Source organism: Acomys russatus, chromosome X, assembly GCF_903995435.1.
Source record: "Acomys russatus chromosome X, mAcoRus1.1, whole genome shotgun sequence".
Taxonomy (NCBI): Eukaryota; Metazoa; Chordata; class Mammalia; order Rodentia; family Muridae; genus Acomys; species Acomys russatus.
Window position 1 is genome coordinate 38,947,359 of NC_067169.1, and position 26,358 is coordinate 38,973,716.

Below are 26,358 nucleotides of genomic sequence, written 5' to 3' on the forward strand. Positions count from 1 at the left end.
GGTACTATGAAATCTTAAGCCTTTGGATGCTTCAGAAGTTCTTCATTAAAATTTCAGTTAAGTAGTTGTGAATTGTTTTTAATATGGCAGTCCCTCAATGGTAAGAAAGTTGTTACCATTTCTGTAAATACAAGCAAATTTGGTTAAAATCATTCTTATTATTTGTTCCATTCCTCTTAATTTCACTTAAAATCTACTGAACACCTAGTCTCTGCTAGGCTTTGTACCTAGTCAGTTATATATGCTGAAAAGATTTACAGATTGTATCTCTCTAAGCCAAAATTCTTGGGACCAAAAACTTTTCTGGATTCTAAATTTTCTCTTCTGATTTGTAGTATTTGCACAGAGTTTATGTTTTGGTTGAATATTCCCACTTAGAAAATCTGAAGCCTGAAATGTTCTAATGCTTGAAACTGAGTGTTTCATCGGTGTTTAAAAAAAGTGTCGGTGTACTTACACATATACAATACTATATATATATATATATATACATATGTAACTTGCATGTTCTTTACTGCCAAAAAGCTTCACATGTTCTATGCAGATGTTTATTTTCATTTTTTCCTTTACCATAAGTCACTGAACACAGCAGAAATATAAAATTGCACAGTATATGCTATGTACTTTTTAGTTTTAAAAAAGATGATAATTATAAATTAAGAAATGTTCGTTTCCATTTCCATTTGATTTATGAAGCATTTGTTTCAGTAGTTGTCTTATTTATTAGGTGCTTAGTCTGAGTAGTTCTAGGGACGATTGAGGGACCATTTGATTATCCAGACACTACTCACACATCCTGCATCTACAGTAATTGTTCCACTGGCATCACAACTATGTTAAAGTCTAGACAGTCAGGTCTGGCTAATAATGAGTCTCCAGCATCATTTTGAAAGCAAAGTTCATACATTTAAATATATTTTCCAAGTTTGTTTCATTTAGGTAGGGGGTTTCCTTGACATGAATTTCAAACTTATTAAATCTTTTGTCTTCGGAGTATAGGGAGAATATAAATCAAACTGTACAATTTCTCAGTGGCACTATTGTTAGGCCCTTTTTTCTCTGTTCATTTATCCAAGTATCAAAATGATGTCTCTGCCTTTGTGGAGTGATGTTATAAACTTTGGGAAAATGTGAGTGACTGTACATAAGTAGAATTTCTCAAGGCTAAAAAGCCTTGTTGAATAATAATAATGATGATAATGATGATAAAAAACAAGGCTAAAAAGTCTTATTGAATAATAATAACAATAGCAATAATAATATAAGTAATATAATACAGTGTGGTTTTAATCTATTGCTTTACTTTTTCCATCATTAAAATAAAACTGCAGATTTTGGGCTCTCTATTTTGTTTTTTTAAACACTAATTTCATTGGATATATTATATCAAAAGAAATAAATTGAATTTGTCCATTTTCTAACATTGGGCCTAGGTATAATTATTTCAGTTTTTGTTATTTTAATAAATTGATGGTGTCTGAGTAAAGTAAAAATATGGAATTAGACTTAACAAAACTTTTTTTCTTTTAGTAAAAAAATGACAGAGGTGTTGGAAGATTATTACTTTTGGGAGGCCTGCTAATATCCATTTCCTAAGAGATAAGTGACCAACATTTCCTCTGGCATGGCGCAAAGCAGTCCACAGCTTGACATTCAGGTTCTCCATGATCTCCGACAGCGGTTTCCTGAAATTCCAGAGAGCGTGGTATCTCAATGCATGTTACAGGTACATTCCTGCCAGTGATGGTGCTAGAACAAGAATTTTCCATTCTTCCTTGAAGAGCTGACATTGTGTTGTGGGAGTGCATTTTGTATAGGATTTCTGAAACTTGGTGCTCTTGATATTGTGGGGTAGATAATTCTGTGTTGCAGGGGCGGGCTCTGTCTTGTAAACTCTCATCTTCTCTGAGTTCTACCCATGGAGCACTATCATCTTTATCGTTTTGACAGTGGAAAATGACTTTATAAATTGTTACATAGTCCATGAGAGATGCAATCTCACCCACTTAAAATCCTCTGATATTGGGAAAAAATAAGCATGTGTAGCTTTAAAACATCCTCCAGCAAGAAGAAACAGTTGGTAAAAGTACCTATCCCAGAAGTTCCTCTGACCTCCACATGCATATTCCCCTCTTGCAATGAATAAAGAATTTTCAAAGGGGTTACCATTAATTCCTGAATCCTTAGGGTTCGTTTTTTTGGTTCATTCCTAGAAATCAAGCCCTCAGTTTCATGCATCTTTACCTCAGAACTACACCCCTAGTCCCCAGAGTTCTATTTTAAACTCCAAACTTCTGTCAACTTCTGTAGTAGTCTATACTTTAGGTCTACCTTAAAACTCGTTAAGTTACTCCCTTTCTTCAGTTTTTTAGTTCATAAGTCCTTTTACTAAGTTTAAATGTATGACTACTCTTTGTGTTGAGAAATAATCCCTTTGTCTCTTCTCAACCCTGAAATCTTTTATTTCATAGTGACAGACTGTATTTTTACTCAAGAGACAACAGAAAAAAAAAAATAGTACTTTTTCCTCAGCTGTCTCTTATCTCCTTCATTATATCTCAGTGTTTTAGATTGTGACACATCCCTATTTGGTTGACACTGGGAGCATGTTGACACTCCCTTACTACAGTGCAAGAAGCTGAGGATATAACATAAATCTATGTGTAGGGAAAGCTAATTGCAAGTGGAAAACAGACAACCCAGGGATTTCTGTTTACAGATCCATTACTAGGTCTCAGCATTTGGGCCCAAGATTATTGTGCTGTAGATGGTTGTTTTGGGTAACATATTCCCAGTCTGAATCTTAGCTCTTTAGGCCCATTTATGTTTGTAGTTGAGAAAAAGGTACCTCCCAGTGCAGTAAACCCAAACAAGACTTGAATCTTCTATTTGAAACTGTTCTCTAGTATTGACTTTCTTTACCTATTGAGGGCCCCTTCTAGCTCCAACATGGTTGTACCTTATTTGGCCTTTCATTATTTACATTATCATGGCCACATAACATAAAGGAATATAATGTGACATTCAGCTCAGTGAACACTGTCCTAAATCTTTTGCTTTTTCGTTGATATTAACAGAATGCTGGTGTGGACATTGACCATATACTGCCTCTAGGAAATACCTATGTTAAAGCTCTAAGGGATGGTACATGCCTGTGATCAAGAGGCTGAGGCAGAAAGAGTGTTGTAAATTTGTGGCTAGCTTGGGCTATGTATCAAGACTTTGTCTCAATTTCCACCACTCAAAAAGTGTTTGTGTATACAGTGACATACATAAACCCAGTAGCCTGCTTTTGAAACACAGGCCTTAAATCCTCTCTGGACTATTTATGCCTTTAAAAGTTTGTGGATGCTGGTGTATGATCAGAGACCACAAAAGGATATCATTTGCCCTACTCTATCACCTTTCACTTTATTCTTTCAAGTCAAGGTATCTCCTTAAATCTGGAACTAAGCTGACAGCATGTTAAGCTGAGTTGATGGTCAGCATGCTTCAGTAATCCTGTCTTGTTTCTTTTAGCACAGGGATTACAGGCACATACATAGCCACAAACAGCTTTTTATGTGGGTACTGGGATCCCAACTCAGGTCCTTGTGCTTACAGAGCCTGTGTACTTACCCACTGAGCCATACAATTTTCCAGATATAGCCTTTTAAAATATTCTTACCTGTTACTGAACCAGTGGCCCAGGCATGTAATCACAGCTATCTGGGTGAATAAGGCAAAAGGATTGTAAGTTAGAGGACAACCAGGGCAACTTATTGATACCCTGTTTCAAAAATAAAAAAAGAAGGCTAGGGATATATTTAGTGATAGGACATGTGTAAAGTCCTAGGTTCAATCTCTAGTTCTTCATTAAAAAATTATGACCATTTTATCCAACTAAACAACAAAGAGTAAGACACATTTATTCATTTTTTGTTAAAACATTTAGCAAGTCAATATGACATTTGAGTCTACTCTTTAGTGTTGTTTTTACAGTAGTTCTATAATAATATTTCCATAGTCTGTATTTGTGGTTTAAACTTTTCTTTATAGTTACTCAAATGCATGCTTGTGAATGTGCTGGCAGCCTTCCTTTTTATTGCCTGAATTAAGATCCTTTTTGCAAGGCTACTATTAGGCTCCCAGCTTTGTTATGTAAAGCATAAAGTTTCAAGGTTATTCACAAAAAAAAAAAAATACCAAATACTAACATATGTTCTCCCCTAATCTCATACATTTGCTAAAAATTTGATATATTTTTAAATATATTTTTTCCAGTATCTGTCACTGGCACATGCTAGTTGGCAGTCATCCTGAAGTCTTTGCCTCTATATTTGCCTTATTTTATGCTTATGAATATTTACATATATGCGTGTCTGTACCATGTGTATACCTGGTGCCTATGGAGGCCACAAGGCAGCATTGGATCTTTGGGACTGGAGTTAGATGAGTGATAGCTATGATGTGAGTGCTGGGAGTTGAACTTGGGTCCTCAGATAGAGCAGCTAGTGCTCTTAACTGCTGAACCATCTCTCCAGTCACTCCATATCTGGTTTTAATATGTAGCTTCTCAGCCTTGCTCAGCATGATTTTCAGGTAGGACAAGAAAATTAATTTTGCAGTCTAATTATTCCTAAACTTGAATTAGTGCTTTTTTCTATAGTACTTTTCAAATACTTTGTATAAGGAAAATAAAATTACCTGATTTTTTTTTTTTTTATGAAGCAAATTCTTTAAATTCCTTAGATTTCATTTTACAAATGTTTGCTTGACTATGGGTTTGGTTTTTTATTGAATTCCTAAAGTTTCAACTTAGTAATGTCCTTTAGCCACACTCCTTTCCTTTGAAATTACTTGAGACCCAGAGCTGAGAATTGTTGGTACTGTTAAATAGTTCAGTGCCTCATACAAAGTCACGCTACTTCCCAGGCTTCTTTTTCTATGTCAGGCAATGTGAGTGGGACTGTAGATGAGCTCTAAATTTGTCTCAACACTACATAGCAGCACTGCATTGCATGCCCTTTGGTAGACTTAATGTTTTATTTGATTCTCTGCAGAAGTCAAGTGTTTTCTCTTGTTTTTATGTAAAGTGCACTTATGTATAATAACATTATATGTTTGAGTTACAGACAAGCCTTGTTCATTAAGAAATTTGTTACTTATTTCAAAAGTGGTGAATGTTTTACTCTAATAAAATAGTTGAGAGTTCTGTATTTTTTTTTGAGAGTTCTGTATTTTAATGGAAACTGATGTAATATTTTTTAAAAATTTAAGCTAAGCATTTGATTACTATCTGTGCATAGTTAAAAAGCTATTCTAATTATATTAAATCACTATTGAGCTGGTACAGACTTGTTATATTAAATTCATTAAAGCAATCTGTATATGGTTGCTTGTTAAATTCTCATTAGCTCTGGCAAAGTCATGAAGGCTTGGGTCAAAGAATAGAATTTTGTGTGTTGCTCATTTTACTTATTTTGCTTACGTCTTTCCTAATGATACAGGTTAAAGTAAATGAGGAGAAATTTGGATAAAAGAAAAGTAAAGACTGTTACATTTTATTGTTTAAAATCTTTGGGAGTATTTTTTTTTTTTTTTTTTTTTTTTTGGTGCTTCTGGTGCTTTTTGTAAACTAAAGGATGGTTATTTTCATTTTTATCAGGTTAAACATTAATGATGGATGTTACAGCAATTGTGGTGAATCCAAGAGTAGCACAACATTTTAAGTTGTTGAGCTGCATCCAGTATAAAATGAGCCCTGGATTTGGAATGAGGAAACTTGGGGTTGAGTCACAATGTTCATTAGTAGGTGCTTTACATTTCTGTAGCAGTAGTGGTAGTACTAGTAATGTGGGCTAAATCCTTAATACTTTAAATTGTTTAATATTCCTTCTGTAGGACAGATGACCATGACAATTTTTTATGCTTAAAATACTTTTCTCTGCTTCTTTGTGACAGTATTTATGTAACTGACTTCCACTCTTATAACCTTTTGTTAATTTTGCCAATGTTGTTTGTACCATTTTCTCCCATAGAATAACAACAACCTAGAAGCCTGTTGCCGAGCCCTTTCCCAGGAGAGCAGCAAATACTTGTATATGGAATACCATAGTCCAGAAGACAATAGAATGAATAGAAATCGCCTTTTGCATATTAATCTGGGTATCCATTCTCCTAGTAGCTACCACCCAGGAGATGGAGCTCACCTCAATGGTGGTCGAACACTGGTACATAGCTCAAGTGATGGACATATTGATCCTCAGCATACAGCAGGTAAACAGCTGATATGTTTAGTTCAGGAACCACACTCAGCTCCAGCTGTTGTGGCTGCTACTCCCAACTATAATCCATTTTTTATGAATGAACAGAACAGAAGTGCAGCTACTCCTCCTTCACAGCCACCTCAGCAACCATCTTCCATGCAAACAGGAATGAATCCAACTGCTATGCAAGGGCCTTCACCACCGCCACCTCCGTCCTACATGCACATACCTCGGTATAGTACAAATCCAATTACTGTTACAGTGTCCCAAAACCTCCCTTCTGGACAGACTGTACCAAGAGCTTTACAGATTCTTCCACAAATTCCAAGCAATCTCTACGGATCTCCTGGTTCTATTTATATTAGACAGACATCTCAGAGTTCATCAGGAAGGCAGACTCCTCAGAATGCTCCATGGCAGTCCTCACAACAAGGCCCTGTGCCTCATTACAACCAACGTCCTTTACCTGTTTATCCACATCAACAGAACTATCAACCTTCTCAGTATTCTCCCAAACAACAGCAAATTCCTCAGTCAGCTTACCATTCACCACCTGCTTCTCAGTGTCCTTCCCCCTTTAGCTCTCCACAGCATCAAGTACAGCCACCCCAACTGGGCCACCCAAGCTCTCATGTGTTTATGCCGCCTAGTCCTTCAACAACTCCACCTCACCTTTATCAACAAGGACCTCCTAGTTATCAGAAACAAGGAAGTCATTCAGTTGCCTATCTCCCTTACCCAGCATCTAGCTTGCCCAAAGGTTCCATGAAGAAGATAGAAATTACAGTTGAACCTTCTCAACGACCTGGGACAGCAATAACTAGGAGTCCTTCACCCATCAGTAATCAACCATCTCCAAGAAGCCAGCACTCACTGTATACAGCCACCACGCCACCTTCAAGTTCTCCGTCAAGAGGAATATCTAGTCAGCCCAAACCTCCATTTAGTGTTAATCCTGTGTATATTACATATACACAGCCAACTGGACCTTCATGTGCTCCCTCACCATCTCCTCGGGTGATACCAAACCCAACCACAGTTTTTAAAATTACTGTAGGCCGAGCAACAACTGAAAATCTTTTAAATTTAGTGGACCAAGAAGAACGCTCTGCAGCACCAGAACCTATTCAGCCCATTTCAGTGATACCAGGCTCCGGGGGAGAAAAGGGGACCCACAAGTATCAGAGAAGTTCTAGTTCTGGATCGGATGACTATGCCTATACACAAGGTAAATTTTAGACTGATGTTAATTTACTGTTCATAGTCATATATGGTAATTGATTGAAAATAAAACACTATTGGCTATTTAGTTTCAGTTAAATGCTTAGTATATATTAAATGTTGAGTAATAGCACTACCATGAGCAAAATTACTGTTTCAGAGTCTATTGGCTATTTTAAATACGAAACTACAAGTCTGATCATTGTACCCATGTAATCTAATAAGATTTTATTGGGGTATATCATTCATTGGAGAAAAATATAGACAAATATAATGAGTATTGTGGAAAAGATGCATACAACTTGGAATATGATTTATGAAGTTTTTTTGTTTTGTTTTGTTTTTCGAGACAGGGTTTCTCTGTGTAGCCTTGGCTGTCCTTGACTCAGTTTGTAGACGAGGCCGGCCTCGAACTCACAGCGATCCGCCAGCCTCTGCCTCCCGCATTGGAAAGGCTTAAGTGCTATTTAAAAGTGATAGTCTAGGAAATGGAATTAATGAAAAAAATTGTATTGTCTAGGGAAATCGAAGTTTAAAAAATCCATTATTCTTTCAAATTGTACCAGAATATATGAGAGTTTAGCATTCTTTCAATATTTGAGAATATAATTGAGATTCAGAAAGCCTGATGCTAAGCCTTGTATTTATTTATTAAGTGTGTCTGTGTCTGTGTGAGTGCAAATGTGGACCTGCTGTGACACATATGAAGGCCAAAGGACCATTCTTAGGAATCAGTTCTCTCCTGCCACCTTGTGGAATCTGCAGGTGGAACTCAGGCCTGTGTGCAAGTGTGTTTACCTACTGAGCTATCTCACTGGTCCATAAGCATTTTAACACACACAAGTATAGATAGAGAAGCTCTCACGAAAACTAAATGTGACAGAATAAGAGGTATGAACAGATGATGCCATTTTGGACACAATTCAGAACTAAATTAAAGCAGAAATGGATGTGTCACAGCATTACTAATACCATAAGAGCAAATGCTGATGCCTAGATTAGACAAGTCTTCTGTTTATTAACAGTGCATGTTATTTGCTTGATTTCTACAATGATTTTATCTGTAATGCTGTAGCCTTGCTGTTACATCAGCGAGCAAGAATGGAGAGGTTAGCAAAGCAATTGAAACTTGAAAAAGAGGAGCTGGAGCGATTGAAGGCTGAAGTTAACAGTATGGAGCATGACCTGATGCAGAGACGGCTCAGAAGGGTCAGTTGCACCACTGCAATCCCCACGGTAAGTGATTTGTTGCAATATAATGATAGGAAAATATGGACATTCTCTACAAAAGTCATTTGTTTTTCTTTAAATTCTATTCCTGGCTGAAGTTTTAAAAAATGAATGCAAAAGATTTGCCCCCAGCAGTTACTGTCAGATTAGCTATGTGCTTCTTAACCTTTGCATTTACACAGGCCCATGATTATTTTCAAAGAGTGACAGTTATAATTAGAGAATAGTATTTATTGCAAGAGTGATGACAAAAGGCTTCATAAATTATTCTCCCAAGCATAAGCTGTATATTATTCTAAGTATTTCAAGTGAGCTAAAAACTAATTTTGAGAAAGTATTGGTGGTAGAATGTCTTGATGTATGGTAGTTTTATAGTGTGTAACTGTAGAAACTGAGGTGTTCAGTGTGGACCATTAATGATCATAAAGGAGAATACTCTGGGAAAGAGTTTTCTATATTTTTAGCCTGTTAATAAGGTTGAGTTTTAATAATGTCACATAACTTTGAAAATTACAAAATCTCTCTCCTATGTAATGTCACCTTTTCTGTGATTTAATTGATCTTCAAACTATTCACTATCTGTATTCTGTGTGCTTAATGAATATGGTACTTTGTTAGGCAGCTTAGTACTTAATCTGCCAGTGACAAGTAGACTTCACTGTTAACTGCTGTATTTGCTCACAGGTAATGAAAGAAATCATGCACTAACTGTCTTATGAGTCTGCTTGGTGCACATCTCCACTTTCTTACATCATTCTGGAATGACCTTCCAAATCTTCAAGTTTAAATCCTGTTTGTCTTCAAGGGTGTTCATTTTCTTCCCCTCTCTAAACCTGGGGTGATCTGGCTCTTGAACATATATGTAAGGCTTCTTGTCCTCAGGATGGCTGCAGCTACTTTCTTGGAGAGTTTGCCCCGAATTATAGACAGAAAGGAAAGGGAGAGTTATTTTTGAAGGACTTGATACCCTATGAGCATATACAGGGGGAGGTAATCCCCCTCAGGAACAGTCATAGGGGAGGGGAATAAGGGGAAAAGGGGAGGGAGGGAAGAATGGTAGGACACAAGGGATGGGATAACCATTGAGATGTAACAAGAATAAATTAATAATAAAAATTTTTAAAAAAGAATATAGGGTAATTAGGGCTTGAAGTCAAGATGGTCTTACTTTTAAAGTTTTCTTGCCTAGGCCTGAAATTTCTGAGTTTACAGAGGTTAATGTACATAAAGGCAGAGTGGTGTGTAGACCTTGAACACTGTGTCAAGGTGCTTGAACTTTATTCCGCTATGTCAAGGAACAAATAGAGGCTTTTTGAGGAAGAAGATGCTTGAGAAAGAGGCATATTCAATAAGCTAATGACTTTTTCTACTATTAACTATTTTCCTCAGTTTAGGCAATGTTAGAAGGAAGAGCTTTAATTACATAAACCACTGGAAAAATTACAAAGCTGAATGAATGAGTGATGTTAATGTAAATCAAATATCTTTTGTGATTTTCTCTATTTAAAATCTTCATTGATTCCTCTATTGAGGGAAGCTAGCAAAGCGTAGTTGGGCAACTTCTAATCACTTAGGTATAAGTAGAGTAGTTATTTTTCTGTCAAAGTTTTGTTTTGAAACATGTGGTATATTATAGCTCCTGCTAAATGAAACTTTGGTTTTAATTGGAAATAGAAAACTATCTAGTGTGACATTAATTGGAGTTTTTATTGATAAGTCATTGTTTTTTGGTTTTATTTTTGGTTTTGGTTTTGGTTTTAGAAAGGAACTGTTGGAAGACCTCCCCTGGACTGTAGATTATGGTTTATAATTTAAAAGTTAAAAATAAATAAAATAAGCATAATAGTTTAATCAACCAAGGTGTAGCCATCCCTCACCTATAGAAATTACAGTTCATTTCAGCGCCTTATGTTTAGCCTGTACACGTAGAGTGAGTTGGAAAACAGTAAGACATACCATGTACATGAAGGTTATGACTGTGAGTGAGTTTTCAAGTACAAATTTGCATATTACTCCCACTACTTGTATCAGTCACATATCCTCAGATAAGTAACGTCTATCCTTATTTCTCATCTCTAAAATATATATAACAGAATATCTATGTCATGGGGTTTCCTTTAGAATTATAAAGTATGTTAAGAAATTTATACAATGTCTAGCAAATAGCAAGAGTCTTTATAAAGTAGCTTGTTAACAAAAATGCTGAAAATCTTTGCTTGAAATAGATTCACAAATCTGAAGCATTTTATAAAATCATTTTTCTTTTAAGATAGCAATAAGGTAACTTATTTCCACATAACGAGGTAGAAAAGAAATGAAGAAACACATAATTTAGTTAGAATTTCCAGTTTTTAAATTGAGTATCATTTGAAGGAATACCCATATGGGGTTGGAAATCAGAATACCTGTGGCACTTGCTGGCAATATTGACTTCTCATTAAAGGGAGTTGTTATAAGTATGTTATGATATTATCCACATAAGGGACAGTGTGCCTTAGGTGGCATTAAATACTCAGCAAGTAGCTGGCTGTTTCTGTGATCATCAAACTGACACTTTTGGTAATGTGTATGAATTGCTGCTTTCAGGTTCAAACAAAATTTCTTGCCAAGTTTTCCATGAAAATAGGACAGAAATGCTTGCTTAATGAGACTAGAATTTGCATTTCTGACCAGCTATATGTATAGTTGTAAAATTTTTGAGTAGCAGTGAAACAATGTGTTTGAAATGATAGCAAAAAGTGTATTGGTAGTGTCATTTTTCTTTACCTGCCTACTTACCACATTTTATGAAATGTTTAATAATATGTCATCTCTCAAAGAGGTATGAATGTAATATTCATAGAGGAGATAGTTTTAACATTTACCTTGAAAGATAAATAAGATTTTAATATGGAGAGAGCTGACAATTGTTCCCTCCACCAAGTTAGTCATTTATCCAGATCCATCCTATTCTAATTGAATTTTGGTACTACCCCACTGCTCTGTGTCCTACATGTATAATTGGGGCCAAAGCACCAAAACCCATCAGTGATCTTCAATATTGGTGTATATGAGACCAGTTTTTAAAGTTCCAAAACAGTTGACTTAAGGGATTTCTACTCCCTTTTCAAAATAACATAGAATCTATTATTTGGAAATGTCAGCTACAAACATTGTTGGCCTACTTGTAAGTCTAAATTATAAATTATGATGGATCTGAATCTTCTGTGCAAACACTATGTACTTTTGGTAAATGACCATTCTCAGAAACAGCTATTCATCTCCCTGTTAAATCAAAATCTATGAGAAGAGAATCTTATAGGTAAACCATAAGTTGAGTGAATTCAAGTACTTCTATACTTGAATTGATGAGACTGGTTTCAGTTAAAAGCAAATGAGTAGGAACCTCTTGACTATAGCATGTATTATTAATATTCCCATGCTTAGTTACAAAAACTCACTATGTGGGGCCACTATGGCTAAAAAATTCTTTCTTTTTATTGCAAAATATATAGGAATGATAAGCACCAAGGTACTGAACTCACAAAGTTGGGGTTTGCTTATGTGTTCCTAGGATAAATCATCTATGTTAGTGTTCAAGCATGTGTTTTACAACTTTACAATATCACTTGGCAAAGCATTTTACACATTAATGTTACACACTTTGCTCATAGAAATGAAAAAGAGCAATTCATTGTTTCCAGGTGATTCTTGTTGTTGCTCGTCTGGCATTCTGAGAGCTTAGATCTTGTTGTTAAAATTCAGTTTGATATTTTTTCTTCAAAATATTTGAGATGAAATTAGGATAGTCTTTTGTGAGGGTGTGAGATAAGTGGGCATAAAGCCTATGTAAAATTAACTGTCATCATCGGGCTGGAGAGATGGCTCAGAGGTTAATAGCACAGGCTGTTCTTCCAAAGGTGGTGAGTTCAATTCCTAGCAACCACATGGTGGCTCACAACCATCTATAATGAGATCTGGTTCCCTCTTCTGGTCTGCTGGCTCACATGCAGGCCGAATATTGTATAAGTAATAAATAAATCTTTTTCAAAAAAGTTAACAGTTATCAAATGCTCTTAAATAAGTAGGTTATGTCCAAACAATATCCAGAATTGCCTCTAACACCTCTTCACATCACTGTGTTGAACTTTTTGTTCCTGCTAATTTCGGGCCATCCCCACTTATTCTATTGCAATCTCCCAGCAACATACAGTATCCTTTCTGTTCTTTTTTAATGCACTGTTAACCTTTTTAGTCTTTGGCAAAATACGTGTTTTTAGCAGAGTCAGTCAGTGTGTGTGTGTGTGTGTGTGTGTGTGTGTGTGTGTGTGTGTGTGTGTGTGTGTGTCTATCTATCTATCTATCTATCTCTCTATCTATCTATCTATCTATCTATCTCTCTTAATAGGTAGTTTAGCATTGTACTTTATGTAGTTGAAATTACCATTGTAAATGAGCTAATGCCTGGGCTGTAAAGAAAAAGCTTCAGTATCCATGCCGCTAGAGTCCACACACAGAAATTGTAAAGAAATTAAGAATTGTATGGGAATTGAAGTTTATGTTTCAGTGACTGAAAGACCCTAAGAGTTGGAATGGGCTGGACAGGCTAAAGTAGAAGAAACAGAGGTGCCATTGGTACCTGATATTTCTCTGTGTTAAAATACTTCTTTTGATCTAGAAGAATAAATATTTCTGTATGAATTTATATCGAACTTTTGTCTAAGTCCTGGCTCTACCAATTACTACCTTTATGCATTTGGAAAATTCAACCTCTGTGTGCCATTATCTCATCAGTAAATCCATGTAATACTACCTACTTTAAAGGTCCTTTTAGCAGAAGGAGTGAGAGAATTCCGGTGAACCCAGTACTAGAAGCTAAGTAAGCACTAATTTGTACCAGGTTAGACAAGACTAAAATTATCAACATTGCTAATTTAAAAGGTTGTTTGTTGCACTTTACCTTACCACAAAAACATAAATAAAATATTTGCTCTATCATTATAGTGAGAGTATATTTTATGATAGAACATAGTTCACTTTTGTACGTGGCCACCATGCAGTTTTTGTTACTATGTGACCACGTCAATGTTCAAAGTATACCTTTTACTTCAAGAACATACATCGTCATGCTTTCTTATAGACAAGGAAGTATTCTTGGTAATACCCAATCAGATCAATTAACGTGAAACACAATTCTTAAATGTTGGGCTTGATAATGATTTTCCCACAATTGCTATTTTGGGTGCTTTCTTACTAGCCTGAGGAAATGACAAGATTGAGAAGCATGAACAGACAACTCCAGATAAATGTTGACTGTACACTGAAAGAAGTTGATCTCCTTCAATCTAGAGGTATAGACTTGATTATTTGGTAAACCATAAATCATAGTGTGGTATTTTAAACTGCTTAATTGGCAATAATTTTGGTTTCCTAGATTTAAGGGTTTAAGATTTTATCCTTTATAGGAATGACTTTAAAGAGATTCCCATACTTGTGGATCAAGGTGTCAAAAATAATGATATTTTGGCAGTTTCATCATTTATTCTCTTCATTTTGTGTTGTTTCATTCATTGTATTTATCCTTTTAGTCACAGTGTGAATATTTAATAAATTGATGAGTATTATTTATATCACATAGTTGATATTATGTGATAGTCTTCCATAATACCATGACCAAAAGAGAACCTATAGTAGAATGTCTGAGTTCTTTGTTTTAAAAGAAATTCTCTAGGTTACAGTCAAAGGTCTCTTATCTTTCAGTTAGCCATTTCATCAGATTAGAGGTCTTTCTCTCCCACATACTGCTGCTCCCATTGATTACATGTGCTGCATATGCTAGTTAGCTATACTTCTGCAGTTAAAATTAATGTTTCATAACTGACAGGAACTCATGAGAATTCTTCTCTTTTAAAACCTGTCTTTGGCTTTTATATAGAGCCAAGCATAAAATTCTAGAAACCATAAATTAGATTTGAATGAAAACAAGTAGAAAACAGGAATTTGTAAGAAAGTGTCCTTAGTATATCACATACTGCATTCTGAAGAAACCAAAGCACAAAATTTATAAATCAAGGTTCAGCAAACTAACATCCTTGTGCCTGCTTTTATAAATAAAAATTTCAGTGAAATAGGCATGTTCAATTGTTTACCTAGTGTCTATGGCTTCTTTGTGTTTCAGGACAGAATTGGATACTTGTAACAGATTGTATTGAAAGTCTACAAAATCGAAGTTAATATCTTCTCTTTGACAGAAAGTTTGATGACACTTGGCTATAGGTTATCGTGAACAGTTTGTTTAAGACAGTATAAAATATCTTTGTTAAGCATTAAAATGCTGCTGTATTGAGGATACAGGGCAGTGATGGAATGTTTGCATAGTATAAACAGTTCCTGGCGATTTCAATCCCTAACATTCCATAAGAAAGACAGAAAAGACTGCTGTATTTATGTTACAATAAAGATGATGTGTGATTTTTCATAATAGTCCTTTGTTTGAATCTGCCTTCTCCCAAACTTTAATATTCTTAATTATGGCAGCTAAGAGAGCTCCTGTAGTATCCTAACAGTCATGTATAATACAGTGCCAAACAATTGAACTGTATGGAACGATTTGAACATGAAAGTTGAGCTATCAAGCCAGCTTCTTATTTTCAAAAGCCTTGATATTCTTATGTAGCCTACTAGATTTAAGCAGTGAAAGAATCACTATGCATAATGTGCAGGGTGTATCAACCACTGCTACTATCTGATTGCATCAACTTTTTAAAACTGATGTGGTTTTTTTAAGCAAACTGAAAATCAATAACATTTGATTAGGATGTTTACAGTAAGCGTTCTCTGAACTGCATATCAGAACATCAACTGTAACATAAGTGATCGAAGAAATACATGTGCAGCAGTTAATATATCAAGTAGCACTGTGGCTTTTGTGAGCTATAAAACTTTCTAAATATTCTCTTTAAAATAGCCTATTCAAGTGGATGAAACATTGGTTAATAGGACCTATTAAGGTGTTTTTATGGAAGGAGATGTAGTTTTGACCAAATGTAGTCTTTTTGTACTTAAGATTTAGAAATACTTAAGTGGTCCAAATATGATTTGGCAATGGGGTGGGGAGTACATTTTCAAGTAGATGCAAATAAATCATTACATGACTTGATGAAAAACAGCTTATATTTGATTTGTAGTAAGAGAATTGTTCATTGGGAAGAAAAGTCAATACTTAAAAACAGGAGACTCACAGTACAGCATCCTCTGTATCCAAGTTCAAGTGGATTTGGATATAACCAGCAGAGTATAGGAGTGAAGGTGAGAATCAGAACCAGCATCTAATGCAGTCTGACCTTGAAGGAATCACAGGAGGGGCTATATCACTAATAAAGTATTAAGCCAGCAGGTGAGCATATTCAGGGAAATTTTTGTAGTAACAGTTCCCCAGGGTTTTTTTTATTCTAAAATTTGCACAATATCATTGGTAAGCCCACAGGGTTATGTAACATATGCATTTTGCTTCTTCCTTAGATGGTTTTATGATAAATTATGAAAAGAAGAGTCACAATCTTCTTTTACACTGTTTTTTCATTAGACCAAACAGGTCCGCTATTCCTTGTGTTCCATGTACTGGATCCAGCCCAAGGGTGCTAACTTTACACTTAGAAATACTCCTTTAGGTAATACATTGTAGATACACACTGGTTTTTTTGGTTTGCTCACAACCAAAAAGAAAAGAGGATAGGACAGTATGACATTTGAAACCCTGGAAAACAATTTCTCTTCCCATATGTTTCATTAATGTATTTTCTTTTTAAAAGATAAAATCACAAAAGAACAACTCCTAAATACCTGTGGTTTTCTTCTTTTCTTTGTAGGAAACTTTGATCCAAAAGCCATGAGTAATTTTTATGACCACATAGAGCCTGGCCCAGTTGCACCACCAAAGCCATCAAAAAAAGGTGAGTAGGGGGTCATAGCATGAATTCTGTAGAAGTTAAATAAATTTCTGAAAAAAATTCTGTTTGAACTATTCATTAGAACGTGTTCCTCATTTTTAAAAAGTTATCCATATTAATGTGACAGTAATGAAATAGTCCCTAACTTTATTCTTTTTTTTGCAAACATTAAAATTAATGTTAGAATTATTCTAAAATAGAATGGCAATTTCTTTAACATAATAAAACTACACTCCTGAAAGAAAATTCTTCTAGAATAATGAGTATCTTGAAAAATCCTTAGTAGAATTTGTACATAAGAATTCTTTTGCTGCTTGTTAACAGAGAGTAAGCCTAAATGATAGGGACACAAATGTTTTTCATCAAGAGCAAAACAGGTCTGAAATTGTTTTCAAGATCTTACAGTGAGTTTTTGAAGATAGATTGATCACTCATTTTTCCACCCTATTCTTACAGGTCATACTGTTTCATAAGTCTCAATATACGACTAATGTTTAAGGTTCATATTTTAACCCGTTTGTATTAAGCAATTCAAGACAGTTTGGTTATGAAGACATAGTGAATAGTAAAGAATGCATAAATTCTAGTTCGTTTATGGATTGTAATTTAGGAGCTAGTCTCTTTATTGTTTTATACTTCTGTGAATGTTTCATGTAATCTACATTTGAAATAGTGTAGTGATTTCTAAAAATGCCTCAAAACGAATTTTAGTGGATGATTGCCACATACTAGATTTGGCATTGTGGCAACATTGTATGTAATTTCAAGTTGAAAGCCTCTGGATTATATATCATTGATCATTTTAGCCTTTTAGGTTCATAAAATATGCATCTTTAAATTTGATTTAGCCTCAGTGCCTTCTAAGGTGATATATCTTACAAATAGCCTAGTGGATGAACTATAGTTAAATGGTTCAAGGGCTGTCATAAAAGAATTGACTAAACTCATCAGAAATGACCAAAAATCCAAGTGGTCCACCACACGTAAAATCTTGAAGTTTCTTGAATTGTGTCATCTCTAAAACCTGGATACAAAGCCATACCTTTCCCTGTGCACGGACAATGAACTACTCTCTTGGTGCTAGGAATGAGGTCAGGGCTTCAGATGTACTAAGAAGATCATCATAACTGAGTCTTTCTGACCCTCAATTGTTAATTATTTTGAAGGAAATTTGATGTTTCTTTTTGATGGTAGAATTTTATAAAAAATGAAATAGGGAAAAGCAAAACAAAATCAGGAAATTTCAAGGTAAACTGATCTACAAAGAGGAAAAAAATGCAAGATATTACAAATAGAAATAAAAGATGGGTTATCCATTAAAATGGTAATGAAGAAATGTGATCAATATATTCAAACCAGTGAACTGCAATGTATATAAACACATTTCTTAAAAAAAAAAAAAAACAAGTATAAAAGGCCCAATTTTTTAAAATAAATAGGTGAAAGAAGAAATGTTAATAGCTCTGTATATATACTAAATAAAACTGAAAAATTACTTTAAAAAGTCTCACAAACACAATTTCAGAACCACAGTTTGCTGGTGAGCAGATTCTTTCAAACATTTAAAAAGGAAAGAAAACAATATCAAATATAATATAATTTTATTTTTTTTAAAGGAAAGACTAGGGCTGGAGAGATAGCTCAACAGTTAAGGGCACTGACTGCTCTTCCAGAGGACCCAGGTTCAAATCCCAGTCTCCACATAGCAGCTCACAACTGTCTTTAACTCCAAGATCTGATACTTTCACATAGACATACATGTAAGCAAATCACCATTGCATATAAAATAAATGTAAATAATTTTTTTTTAAAAAAGGAAAAACTGCTTTCCATTTTTTTCCCCTGACCTTCCAGATAACTCTTACCCCAGACATCCCTCCCACCTTCTGTATTAGGCAACATTCCCAGCAAAGTATTTGTTAAAATTGATGGACCTATCACCCCATTATATCCAAAGCTCAATTTATCTTAGAGTTCATTGTTGGAATTCATCTTTCTTAATGAAGTTAGCAGAGCCTGATTCGAAAACCTTACCCATGGGAGCTGTGGTGCACACCTGTAATCCCAGCACTCAGGGAGGCAGAGGCTGGAGGATCTCTGTGAGTTCAAGGCCAGCCTGGTCTACAGAGTCCAGGATAGCCAAGGCTACACAGAGTAACCCTGTCTCGAAAAAAAATATTATATACCCATTCCTACAAAAAAAAAAAGGTTAGAGTTGCATGTAAAATGCTCTGCTTCATGACAAATTTATTGCAAGTGGAACTTACTAATCCTGAAGTTGGGTTATCTTTATAGTTCTAATGGGCCCAATTTTAAGTAATTTCTTAAATGTTTATCAAATACACAATTGTTACATTGATTACATAGATATATATGTGATCCTACTATCACGCGTGTCCCAAGGAATTTATACTCTACATGTAAATTCCTATCTATCCTTATGAATGAATTTCTACTAAAAATTTAGTTGAGATGGGCTTAAAGTATGTCTTGTTGATTATTGGTGAGAGTATAAAATGGTACTATTTTTTTGCCAAGTGATTTTAAACATTCACATATTTATGAACAGCTTTCAGTTTGAAGTCAGATTTGTTTTCTGTTAAGCACCTTTTCCCCTTTTAAAATGATCTTATCATAAACTATATGCTAGCTACTAGGTTTACAGATGTGCACCAACATACCTGGCATAATTTTTCTTAAAGTACTTCTAAAAGTAGTGCAAATTGGCTTGCAGTACCATTCACTTAAAAGCCAAACATTAAACTGCTAATAATTAGATATATGTTGGAAATCTAAGAACACTCTATAAGATTGAATAATGAATGTGCTAGAGAATTAGAGGACCGAAGAAAAGAGGTAACAGACACCTTTGAGACTGGCATCTGCAGTTAAACAATACAATTCTTTGGGTAACTCAGCAAATCTCTCTATACCCTCATTGCAAGAACAATGAATGACCTAGGTGTCATAGGACCTGAGCAGTGGCCTAGCTGACCATATTTAGATCACAGAGAGGTGATCTGTTCAAATACCGATTGACCTGTGTGACTCAGTGAAGGCATGTGATGTTAAGGTGCATTCCAAATCTAAGAGAGAGCTTCATCATCATCTTTCTTTTATGTTTTCTTTATTTATTGATTCCACATCTCAATCACAGCCCCTTCCCTCTTCTCTTGTTGGTCGCATCTCCCTCTTCCCCCTCCCTTTCTCAGAAAAGGGGATTTCCCCCACCTTTGCAGCCTAAGGAAACATTTACTCTGCTCTTACTCTTCCAAGAGCATTCCAGCTAAGCGCATGGCCACCATTCTTAGAATTCTGGAGCAGTGCTTTCCAAAGGTGGCTTGTACTAAAAGATTACATATAGGATCAAGACTGATTAGAAAATATGTAATGTGCTAGTTGTTGTTTTTATCTAATGCAAGAGTTGCTCATGAATATCCTGTAAGTTTATAACATATAGGACAGTATTGTAGCATGAAATAAGTTGGGAGCCCATATTTGTTACTACATAGTATTATTTTGAGTTGCTTCCATTTTTCAAGAAATCGTATTTTCTATGCATTCCAGTCATGCTCTGCCTCCTAAATAGTGGGATGACAAGAATGTATTTCTGTTGTCATTATTGGCTTTGTTGTCTTCCTCCTTCTTCCTTCTCCTCTCTTCCTTTTCTTCCTCCTCTCTTCCTTTTCTTTCTCCTTCCTCCTCTTCTCTGCTTTCTTCTCCTTCTTTCTCCTCCTTCCTCTTTCTCCTTCTTCTTCCTTCTTCATCTTCTTTTTATTTCTATTTTTGGTTCTTTGAGACAGGTTCCCACATAACCTAGGCAGACAATCTTTTATGTGTAATATATTTTCATGCAGTGCTTTTTAAATGAGTGGTTTAATCAAAAGATCAGTAAAGTACAGTTTGCTTTCACATTTCTGTTTAGTTGTCACTGAGTTTTTACCCTAAATATAATTTTTCATCATGTCTTATTATTTGGGGCAAATGTTCTGTGTGATTTGTAAAGAAGTATTGTGTTTAGCATTTAACCTCAGAACCAAATGTAAGGTAATATGAAGTGATAGAAAAGGTAAATTCCCACAACTGCGTGGGTAGCAGGAACAATCCTTTTTCTTGCTGAAGAATGAGTTCATCCCCTCTCACTACCTTTGCTTTTTCTTATGCAGACTCCTCAGACCCCTGTACAATTGAGAGAAAAGCCCGGAGAATTAGTGTGACTTCCAAAGTACAGGCAGATGTCCATGAATCCCAGGCAGCAGCTGCAGATGGTTTGTATCTGTGTCTCTGGAGTGTGTCAACATATACAAGTTATCATAACTAAAATGCACTTTAGATTTACCTTTGAAAATTACAGTTCAAAGCATAGTGTTAAATGTTAACAGTATCTCCTTGGTACTTTTAAAGATTGTTTCAAAAGATATTTTTCTTAGTTTCTGCATGCTTTATATGCACATCTTGATTTGTAGTAGCCACATTTCACATGTTCAGTAGCCACACATGCATAATTTATTAGACAGGCCAGCTCTCTAGTAATAGTACATAGAAAGCAAGGCAAAATAGTTTTCAAACAAGTTGTTAAGTTCTAGATTTTATAACCTCCTCACACAAATGCCTAATGAATTTTTAGCTTTATATTCTGCCATCCAATTGAAAGCAGGTCTGTAAAAATAGTAATACATCTTTGTGTTGGAATGCTTATATATTCCACATGATCAATGTTAAATCAGCCTTAATTTGCAAATGAAAAGGTAACATTGTAAGAAGAAACAAGATACATGGAAGTACCTTGTTTATTTTCCTTTACCATTAGACTATGTTAGGAAAAGTAACTTTTTCATTTACTGTTGAAACCTTTTCTTATTACTATTTTTAATTGCATGCTTTTGAACATTTTGTCTTCTGTATTATAAATACTATACAAGCAATACTGAGTAAAGTACTTCTGAGGCTTTTCATTTTTATGAAAATACAGATTATTATATAAGTATAAACCTACTTCATTTCTTTTTTTAAAGATTTATTTATTATGTATACAATGTTCTGCCTGCATGTGCACCTACATACTACAAGAGGGCACTAGATCTCATTATAGATGGTTGTGAGCCACCATGTGGTTGCTAGGAATTGAACTCATGACCTTTGGAAGAACAGTCAGTGCTCTTAACCTCTGAGCCATCTCTTCAGCCCCTACTTCATTTCTTTATATACTTTTTAGTGTTTGTTGTAGAAAATAATGGGTTTCATACATGTCCATTGATCATACTCACCATTGTTCACTTTAGTTTTTACTTATATATTAATATTCTTATTTTTTAATAAATATTTTATACAAGGTAGTCTACAAACTACTTTTAAGTAAACTATAAAGAAGTTTGTTCATGCAAATCAAAATAAGCATTCTAAAATAGTGCTTCTCTTTGAAATGAGTTGTATAGTTTCTTAGAACCACAAATAATTTTTTTGATCAGTTACCTCATAGTGATTCATGACTTCAAGTTAAGTCAGCATGATATTTAACAGTTTAGAGAGTCACCAGACTTGAGTTTGCAAGGCTCAAAGAGGCTTTTTATTTATTTACATAATTTTGAATACTATTTTCCAAGACTACATTTGTAATTGACATAAAAAGAATATAACATCCTAAGAGTAAAGTTGGGAATTTTATTTTATTATTGTTTCAATAGGGCCATTCAAAACAGGGTTGTTCTGTGTAGCCTTGGCTGTCCTGGACTTGTTTTGTAGACCAGGCTGGCCTCAAACTCACAGAGATCTGCTTCCCTCTACATCCCCAAGTGCTGGGATTAAAGGTGTGTGCCACCAAGTCTGTCTTTCAGATTTGGTAAACTGGAAGTTACCTAGTAGGTTTTCAGTGGAAAATAAACTTAGTCCAAAGTTACTGCTGAAGCCTCACCAAGTATTCATTTTTTTGGACTTTCTAAATGGATATTAAGTATTAACCTCAGACCTTAATTTTATTGCCACTTAATAGGAAGTCTTTCCAGTGTTCTCTAAATGGGTGTTCAGAGCCTCCTTACATTGTGTTCAACTTCTAGGGCTAATCTATTAGCTCTGTAGCCTTCCTTTTAGTGACCCTCCTCAATAGGGACTCTTTTTTGTTCTTTTTTTATGTGTATGTTGTTTGTTGTTTTGTTTTTTTCAAGACAGGGTTTCTCTGTGTAGCATTGGCTGTCCAGGACTTGTTTTGTAGACCAGGCTGGCCTCAAACTCACAGAGATCTGCTTCCCTCTACATCCCCAAGTGCTGGGATTAAAGGTGTGTGCCACCAAGTCCGGCTTAATAGTGACTCTTAATAGGCAGAGTCACCAAAGGAACTCTAGGATCACATCCCTTTTGAGTCTAAGGCCAGAGAGAATTAAGACTTTAACAGAAATATAGGTTTTGAGTTTTTATAAAACCCCAAAGAACAACCTTAGATTGCTGGTTTTTTATATTGCCAGGCATAGGCATTTTTCAAAAAGTAATAAATGACCAACCAACTTTTTTTTTTTTGTTCAACAGGAATAATTCTGAGAGCAAAAGAATCTTGTATATAGAATGAATCTTAGCTTTATAAATAGCTGTAGATCCTTTTTTTTTTCACTAGTCTGGGAACAACTTTGTTTTACATTTTATCTGCCATTGATGAAGTATTAATATAAAACCCACATGTATATTTCTCGAAGCTAATAGACATGGAAGAAGATACCCATTTTTGCAAGTCATTTATTATTCTATGAACAGTACTTAGAAGAAAGTCATAGAGAAGACAGAATTTGCTGAATATGCTGTCTAATATTTCTCTATTTTTTTCATTTGGCTAGAATATAGCTTAATTATCTACTATTTATGGGTAATGAACTAGAAAGCCATCTATTCTGGACTTCTCTCCACATCCTCGTCTTAGAGCACAAAAATCAGTGTGTTTAGAACAAAGTGGAATATGTATCTAGTTTCAGTGCAGTTATGGTTTTTCAGTAGTATGGTTACTAATTAGCTTAATCAGTGGGTAAGATAGGAAGTTTTTCCTTTTTGTCTTTGTGGTGGTTGTCATTTCAGTTTTGGTCATTTTGGATTGTGCTTGGAAAAAGAGCTTGATCAGGTTCCCTTTCTCTTGAATCCCCTCTTTCCTCAGAACACTTAGGTGGCTGTAAACAGAGTCCTCGGACACATCCCCGAGATGAGGATTATGAAGGAGCTCCATGGAATTGTGACAGCTGTACCTTTCTCAACCACCCTGCACTGAATCGCTGTGAGCAGTGTGAGATGCCACGGTACACCTGAGTTCAGAAGAATTGGCACCAGGTTTAGAGTGAAACTTTGAGCAGTCACCGAAAGAAAAGGAAACTTTGGGATTGTGTTCATCTACCCAGCCTTTTCATTTCTTGATTGCACAGAGGGAAGAGGAGGAATGGCACTCTGGCCACTGGGCTCACAAAAGGAAAAATAGGGAGGTCTTTCTTTTTTTCCTTTCTTACTCATTACAGAGTGAGAGGTAGAAGGGGATACTTGAAACTGGGAAAGGGTTTGCTCCTGAAAGAATGTATACAAAGAAGTTAAGGGCTCTTCTGTGGAATCCCAATTGTTAAAGTTACTGCTGAGTGGCTCTTACTTTCTAAAGGTGAATTTTGAATTATGGTAGGATGTGTTACAGTTTATGCAGCCAAACTGTGAATTCCAGAGCAGACTTACTTGGTCACAGCTCTCTGGAAACCAAGGCTCCCTGTGCCTCTTCCTGCTGCTTCCTGTGAAGAGATGGACAGGAAAAGCACCCAGGATATGCTTTATTTTCTTTTTTTGCAAAATAATGTGTTTATTTGTAATTGCTGCTTTTTTCAGGGGTAATTTCAAACACATTCATTACTCAAACAGGATACTTTAAAATGTGATTTGTAGTAGTCAGGAATTAGGCATATCATGCCCTTTGTGAGGAAGTACAATCAGAGGTAGTGATACCTCTTTTGCTTGAACAATGGTTCATCAAGCTGCATTGACACTGGTAACTAAGACCCACTTATGCCACATAGATTATTGTATGCTTTCTTAGGTTATTGACTTTAAAAGTAATGAAGTATGGTTTTAGAAAATCACATTCTCATAAAACCGTGCTTTGCCAGTAGCACAGTGAATGTATGCCAAATGCAAGTCCATTCCAAAACCCATTGGAAATCCTAAGCTCGGCTGTGGTTCTTAAGAAATGCTTGCAGTATATAGGGCTCCCACTTCTGGTTTGTGATGAATACATGATGTTTACAACACAGAAAATACTTTGTACCATAGTCCTAATTTAGCTGAAAAAGTCAGTATGAGCTATTTATTTGCACATTGTTAACCAGCCAATGAGAGGGAAATTGAAGGTGGCTAACATCATAAAGTTGCATTATTGGAAGAGCAAGAGACTACTCAAGAAATAACATTGGGCTGGGAATGCAGCTCAGTGTAAGTGCAGTAGCTTAGCATATACAAGGTGCTCTGGGTATGAAAAGAAAAAGAAAAAATACCATCAAAAGAATGTTGTATACAGGGGGGTTGAATTTTTTTTTAGTTCAACAGACAGATCATACTGAATTCTGGCAGTTCAGGGAATATAAAGCACTACTTTAAAAACACAATGCAGGTGTGGATACACTGAAGAAAAAAATAAGTCAGGCCACTTGCTATGATGTGTCTTGAGAAAATTAATAATAGTGTATTTAAGTAGGTTCTTTGCCTTAAATTTCCTTCTTGTCTCAAAATTGAATTTTGGAATTTCTCCCCATTTTGGTGAACGTAGACAGCAATAAAGTAGGTTTTTTCCCGTCCTGAAGGATTTTACCTGAGGTCATAACCGTAGGAATACCAGGTCCGTCCCTACCTTCTGAATACACAGCCACTTTGTCACTATATTCTCATTTAGCAGTAATCCCTGTCAGATCTAGAAAAAAAAGGCTGCACTCAATAGCATTTTGAAACCAAAGGCATAACTCAAGTGTAGGTTTCTATCAGAATCATAATCTTACACATTGCATATAGCCTCCATATGTGGAGAATGCCCCAAAATACATCCATTTGTCTCATGAAGAGCATGATTATGTAATTACTGGTAAGTATCTCTCACACAACTGTAGCAAAACTGTGAAAATAATAATGGTGGAAAAGCAGACAGGCTCAAAACCTGGGATTTGGAAGGGGTGAAAGGCTTTTGTGACACAGGTCTCTTGCCAATCCCCAGTACCAGTAGCAGTCCTACTGTTCTTTTTTTCCTTTCTTAATGTTTTACTAAGTATGTAGCTGCTTGAGGAAGAGGTAAGAGTGCCACCCAAAGGAATGATTGCTACCTATTGTGAGGTATAGCCCTTAGGAGCTAAAGAGTCAAGATGGCATCAAGTGAGGTAGTAGCCTAATACTGTGCTAATCTTTGGCTATAGCCATGAAATAGTAACACTCACACAGTAAGGAAAGTGACTGCTAATCAACAAGGGATTTACCAGGATTGGGTTATAAGGATAAGTTGTCAAGATTAGTGGGTAGGCTTTATTTCACAAACATGGCAACACTACAGGTTTTCATTACAGTAATCAAAACGACATTGTATTATTAAGTCACCCCATTGTGTTCTTGGCCATTAATAGTGACAGTTTTCTTGTTACCAGTGCTGCAACTTTCAGAGGTGATAATGGGAACTTCTCCTAATAGACTGGTAGGGTACTGTAACAGGGTACCAGACAGGGTGATGAAATTGCAGGCTTGTCCAG

The 26,358-nt window shown here is 35.5% G+C and overlaps 1 protein-coding gene across 2 annotated transcripts; it reads left to right on the forward strand.

The window, feature by feature from the left end:
* The first annotated feature begins 1,385 nt into the window (after positions 1-1,385).
* Positions 1,386-25,867, forward strand: Tab3 (TGF-beta activated kinase 1 (MAP3K7) binding protein 3). 2 transcript variants are annotated; one of them, XM_051141041.1, is made up of 7 exons: positions 1,386-1,726; positions 6,021-7,476; positions 8,545-8,705; positions 13,936-14,029; positions 16,547-16,630; positions 20,794-20,895; positions 23,760-25,867. In XM_051141041.1, the coding sequence occupies exons 1-7, from the start codon at positions 1,625-1,627 to the stop codon at positions 23,906-23,908; spliced, it is 2,148 nt and encodes a 715-aa protein (XP_050996998.1). In that variant the 5' UTR covers positions 1,386-1,624; the 3' UTR covers positions 23,909-25,867. The 2 variants fall into 2 exon arrangements, with proteins under 2 accessions (XP_050996998.1, XP_050996997.1); XM_051141040.1 differs by lacking the exon at positions 1,386-1,726 and adding an exon at positions 5,282-5,790.
* The last annotated feature ends 491 nt before the right edge of the window (positions 25,868-26,358 follow it).

Bases quoted from the DNA above. Each gene is read 5' to 3' on its own strand.
- Tab3 (XM_051141040.1), top strand. From the start codon at position 5,659: ATGATGGATGTTACAGCAATTGTGGTGAATCCAAGAGTAGCACAACAT. The intron at 7,477-8,544 runs GTAAATTTTAGA...GTAATGCTGTAG, and splicing joins TGACTATGCCTATACACAAG to CCTTGCTGTTACATCAGCGA. The intron at 16,631-20,793 runs GTGAGTAGGGGG...TTTCTTATGCAG, and splicing joins ACCAAAGCCATCAAAAAAAG to ACTCCTCAGACCCCTGTACA.